Below are 6,000 nucleotides of genomic sequence, written 5' to 3' on the forward strand. Positions count from 1 at the left end.
ATTTACATCACTTGCCAGGTCAAAATGGACTTTTTGGCCCAAATCTAAGTGGAGTTTCAGCACCTGCTTTGACTTTGAGCAACTCTCTGGCTTTGCAGCCACTTTAACTGTCTGAGCCTATGGCGAGAGCTGTTGCTAATGTATTTAGTTTGGCCAAGGACAAATATATTACTCGCATTAAATTACCACCAAATGAAACAACAGCCGTAAAACAAACTTGGTGACAGTTGCATTTGCATTTGCTCAGAAAAAACGAAGATGTAGACAATAAAGGTTTGGCCTGGAACACAATACTGCCTGAAGATGTGACAGCAGTAAACAATAGATAACACCTTCGGTTATTAAATGTCTTCCCCGTATCATTGCAGCTCAATTGCCCCGGTGATTATTACATGAAATCAGGCTGATGAATAGTGCTAGCAATCATATCTACACCTTCTCTTCCTGAATAGATCCCCACCTCCCATGCTGCATTGCCAGGGAGAGGAGAAAGAGAAAAGGCCTGGCTCTTTGTGCTAGCCGTGCCTCTCAGCCCCGTTGTGCTTGGTAGCAGCAGCAGCAGCAGCAGCAGCAGCAGCCGGTGACCATTATAAATGGCCTCTATTAGCATGGCTCGGTCGCAGAGGGGAGAGAAATAAAATCATTGGGAGAATGTAGGCCTGCACTGGTGTCCCTGCGCCCGCTCCGAGCCTCTGCAGACCCCCGTCCCATACTCCCCTCCTCCCCGCTCCCTCCACCCCTCCATTCCAAGGGGACAGAATCCTAAAGACTAGATTACTAGTGATACATGGAGTCATTATGGGGAGGGTTATGGCAATAGTATCACAGGCACGGCTGACAATGGCCATAATAGGGGTCTCTTTCTTCAGCAGCATTACCATAGCTAAGGCTGTTTCTTTAGGCTTGTTGATGTACAGCAGAACAGGAGAGCCTTTTATTACCTGCCGTAGCAGAAAAAAAAAAAGCTCTGTATTATCCAGCTGAAAACCATGCTTATTTCTTTGTAAAAGTGCCATGTCTCTTTGGGTAGAGTTAAATGAATGCAACAGTATCCCCAGATGAGACATTACATTGTTAGCGATGACAGTTACCAAGTCGTGTGCCATTTGGAGAGGAAAAAACCAGAGGTAGAACAAAATTGTAAAGGAAATGACAGTTGATCATCTACAATCTCTGGTTCAAGCCGAGGCTTTTGTGCTACCACAGCCATTATCCAACATGATGCACTGTCACTGGAACAGGCAACATGTCAGAGCGAGTACATAAAGTGAAGACAAAAGGCGAAAAAGGGAAAGCAAAGAATGAGGGGGATCAAGCGGAGTTAATGAAGAGGAGAAAAGATGGAGGAGAAGAATAGAAGAGGAGTTTTCTGGTGGGCTGCTCTATAGACCTCAGTCCACTGGAGCATTTCACACCTTAAAGGGTCATCATGCCCTCGGTTTGACTCTTTCCACTCTATAGCAGGACTCTGAAAAATGCATACTGCATGAAGGAGCTGAGGGAAAAGGGGAGAGGGGAGGGTCGTGACAGATCGGAACATGCATGTACAAAATGTACAACACTATTTTAGACCACCAAAATGGCACTGATGAGTTGACAGTTTTTCAGCTTCTGGTTGGCAACAGTGAGCCAGACTTTTTGGAACAAATACAGGAAAAAGTGCCAGAGTTTAACAGTTTAGATAGCTTTCATTTCACAAGGCACAGAGAAACAGCATGCATCATTTCCCTCCAAAATATTTGTGTATCTTCTCATAAATGTATTTACTTTTGTCTCAAACTCTCGCTGTGATTGCATCCCATACCTGATTCATGCTATGCTGTGTAGTCTTCAATAAAAGCAGTTTGACGGCAGAGCACGCAGTCACTCACTGTGCCTGTTATTTGTGGGACGTGCTGTCTTTTACTGCTAATTTGGGGAAGCTTCTATAGAAACTTCAGGAAGGTGTTAGGAGTGTGTGGAGGGTATGCGGCCTTCGAGCAGGTTGCAGGGAGCCAGTGAGCTGGTGAGCCGGGGAGTAGCTAGAGCCTCCAGCTAGTTAAAATATGAGCGCAGCGGGGGCTCGCTAATGAAAGTGGGGGCCCAGCCTGGGAAGCAGGGCCGTATATCGCGGTGAGGAGACAGTTCTTAGAATCAGCTGGTGAGCCGTGCCTATAGTTCTGGGGCCACTGGTGATTAACTGTCCAACAGGGAGTCGCTACTACAGCTGGGCTATTAATAAAAGATAACCCCCCCCCCCCCTTCCCTTCTCCACCTCTTTGGCTTCCCCATGCCTGCAGACAGTCTCCGCCCTCTGCGATTATTTGTATATCATAATCATTTCCTGACACATGGTGCATGTCACACATTGTTTACATGGGACGGAGGGGGCTTTAAAGGGAGGAAGACAGGGGGGGCTCCCAAAAAGTGATAGCTCATTCTTAATGTACTTTGCTCCCCTGGGTGATGTCCTGCAGGTATGGCAGATCAATTAGTGACCTCTCATTAGATGGTGATTTGCAGAGAATGACCCTTCCCTTGAGAGTGGAAAATAAAATACAAGGATAAAGCAGAGTCATTCCTGTTGCACCAAAAACACAAGGCAGGCTGTTAATATTACACCAAAAGGCCATGCAGCATTGTTATCCCAAAACTTTATGATAATTCACAACTGTAACGAAGACAGGGCACTGGGAGCAGGTATAAAATCAGCTGCACAGAGTGATAAAGTTTTTTAAAAATCAATTAAAATATTTCTGTGCAATTTACGTTTCTATTTTAGAGTTTAAATTTCATATTTAAGGAGGAATAACTCAGATCACCAGCACCCGAATATCTCAAAAAGCTTTTTAAAAGGCTGTAGAAAAGTACTATATATTCATTGGCCTACTCCTCTTGTGTTGCACACGTGCGTACACACGTGCACGCGCGACCGCCCCCCTCCTCACGACCAACCCCCCCCCACCCCTCTCCACACACACACACACACACACACACACACACACACACACACACACACACACACACACAGCGAGAGAGTTACGGGCAACAGAGTGTACGGTGCTGCGGGCAATCAAACACAGCCTCCCCGCTATTGCAACGTGAAAACGTGAGGTTAATGGCCTGGATTTAGCGCTGTAGTGAATGAAAGCACGTTTACAACCGCCGGACTAGATGTGTGAATACTCCCGTGCACACACTGCCCACATAGGAACATTGCTCCTCCTAATATCACCCTACATAAATTCATGCCGTCGTGACTCCCGATTCGTGACACCCTCATGCTTGGATATGTTTGCCCAATAAGACTGAAAATGATGCACTGGATTGGAGAAGCAATGAAAAGTCTAACAAAGGGATAAATGTCCTTTTTTTGGTTGCCACAAATCCCGACAACAACATGCGTAAAGTCAGCCTGACGGAAAATTGCACAATTTGCCAACAATCGTGATTTTAGGATCCTCACTCTCACCAGTGTGTGACAGATTTCACACTGACAAAAACAAGTAGAAGCATAGTTGTCTCAGGGAACACGGGCTTAACCCACCTTTGTGCATGCCCGTGAAGCGGTCCTTCAGCACAGTGAGCTCGTAGATCTTGCCGAACTCCTCGAAGAGGGGCCGGAGGTCCTTCTCGTCCAGGTTGCGGGGGATCTGACCGATGAAGAGTTTGATGGCATCGTGGTCCTTCATGGGGATGGTGGCCGGGCAGCCCACCGGGCTGTGGCTGTGGCTTAATCCGTTCACGAGCCCGTTCGTGCTGGCGGAGACTACACCGACACCGTGCACCGTGCCGTCCACCTGCCCGTTGGTTAAAGTTGCCATCTTCGGACCGGCCAGTGAGTTGGGATGGGTACAACAGCAGCAGATGGTGATGGTGGAGGAATCGTTTTTTACGTTGAAAAATAATAATAAATAAAAAAAAAAGCTGGTGGAAGTCTTGGTCAAAATTTGGTTCCGAGACCAAGCCGTGCCAGAGCTGATTCCACTCTCGTCCTATCAAAGCCAATATTTACACTGATGTGAAAACACATGTAGCATTTGGCGAAGACGCATATCAAAAGCGCGCAATGCCGTTGGTCCCGGTGGAGGCTTTGATTCCTTATATTTATGTCCTACCCAATAACTCGTTCATTGATTTCATAAAAGAGAGACAGAGAGAAAGAGAAGGGGGAGGGAGAGGGAGAGAGAGAGAGGGAGAGAGAGAGAGACCAAGAGCGTTCACTGTCTATTTACACCCACGTTCCCTCGTCCCAGCTTCTTGGCACCCTTTTATTTTTTTGCATTGAGGAGTCGGTATGGGTGTCTTCTCGGTTTAAACGGACGGGGCCAGTTCAATCTCTGCCAGAACAGTGGGGAGGTTTGAACAAAGGGGGGCCGCTATAAACTCGGCATATGTCAAACCCAACGTTTTCTGTCCCCCCTTTTCTCCTGCGAGGACCGAGTGGTACATTCCAGCGAGGGGAGAGGGTCTATAAATAGAGAAATATAGAGAATACGGTCCTTTGTGCTCCTACTCAGAGCAAATAACTACACATTCACCAACTCGAGAATGCATTACATCGTGACTGACATGCACACTGTTCTTATTAATGGTAATAAGCTGCACAGCTGTCTGACAGCAGATTACTCCTGATGTGTTTTTGCTTCAGTCAGAATAAAGAGTCGCTGTAGGTGTGATGGGAGAGGAGGTTTGATTTGTGCTTGAATCACACTTCATATCATCTTGTAGCTTTCCTCATCTTCGACAGCAGCAGCAGCAGCAGCAGCAGTGACTCCCTGCATCTTCACTTCGCTCCTGGACCGTGGACAGCTCCGTGGTGCTGAAACGCACACAGTCCCGCAGGCGAAGCTAAAAACACACGGATGCAGGATTCATCCGACGGTCCCGACTGCTCGTTAATGTCGACTGCAAACGCATTTTTTTTTTTGTGTGTGCGCACCGGTGAGACGACGTATTATTAGCTTCCTCTGCCATTTCCAAAGTCATGTGGATTAGATGATTTGATTTCCAGAAAGGGGAAGTCTGTGAGCACCGCCGAGTGGCGTACAGAGGGGGCACATCAGAGGGGGAAAAAAGTCACACAGGAGTGGGACAAATTGACACGACGCACGGAAAATCCACATTCAGCGACGTCGGCAACTCTTTAGGCTTCCTCACACTCACAAAGACAAAAGCAAAAAGAAAAATCTCAAGCATAATTCACACTGTAAATACACAAACACATCTGAGGAGCTATTTCGTCGTTAAAAAAGGGGGTTGATTGATCATTTGGAAGGACATGTAATATTCAGTTTCCTCGTGAAATTAATTTTGAGCTTACTTCAGGCCTTTAGGCATCAGCCAAACAGTTTTTTAATCAAATTTAAAGTGGCCAGTCTGATTATAGCAGTCCTTGATTTATGAAAATCTAGTGTGAGTGAGTTAGGTGCTAATATTAAACCCCATTCAGAGTGAAGGTCTAAAACAATTACACATAAATTAAAAGCACATTTACGTCTGTGATAGAAATTAACTGAGCATTCCTGATTAAACAGGTAGAAAAAAAGGAGAGAAATTCCTGCTCTCTTGGGTTCAACATATTACATTTTTTTAGCACCATACTCCAGACAGAATGATCTTTATTATCTGACACTGATCATCTTACTGTTTTGCCCCTAATCTGTGATCTTACACCTCCGAATTTAGTGACATGGGGAAGGTGCAAATGGACTCTCAAAGTGGACACAATTTATGATGACGGACACGTCTTTTGGATATATAAGATCAGATATTTCCCCATTCAATTCTAACCTGAGCACTGGCATGACCTCTCTGTTCAGATCACTGGCCATTCTCTTTTATTCCTTTGGGACTCAGTTCATGGTGTTTATCTCTGTTCCTAAAGGACAGCTACACCTGAGGTCATGGCACTGTGTTAATGATAAGAGTGCTCATATTCCTATTGAAATCCAGTCTGAGGAATGTCACTTAAACAATCAGCAAGGTATATGGAAAATTAATCAGTGACAGAGGAGCTAT

The 6,000-nt window shown here is 45.8% G+C and overlaps 1 protein-coding gene across 7 annotated transcripts in view; it reads right to left on the reverse strand.

The window, feature by feature from the left end:
- Positions 1-4,259, reverse strand: part of celf4 (CUGBP, Elav-like family member 4) — a 107,407-nt gene extending 103,148 nt beyond the window's left edge. For all 7 annotated transcript variants that reach the window (XM_050038456.1, XM_050038459.1, XM_050038460.1 and 4 more), the window contains exon 1: positions 3,527-4,259. In XM_050038456.1, the coding sequence (XP_049894413.1) occupies positions 3,527-3,803 (277 nt within the window). In that variant the 5' untranslated portion in view covers positions 3,804-4,259. The remainder of the gene's footprint in view (positions 1-3,526) is intronic.
- Between the last annotated feature and the right edge of the window lie 1,741 nt (positions 4,260-6,000).

This window comes from Epinephelus moara, chromosome 24 (assembly GCF_006386435.1).
Source record: "Epinephelus moara isolate mb chromosome 24, YSFRI_EMoa_1.0, whole genome shotgun sequence".
NCBI lineage: Eukaryota > Metazoa > Chordata > Actinopteri > Perciformes > Serranidae > Epinephelus > Epinephelus moara.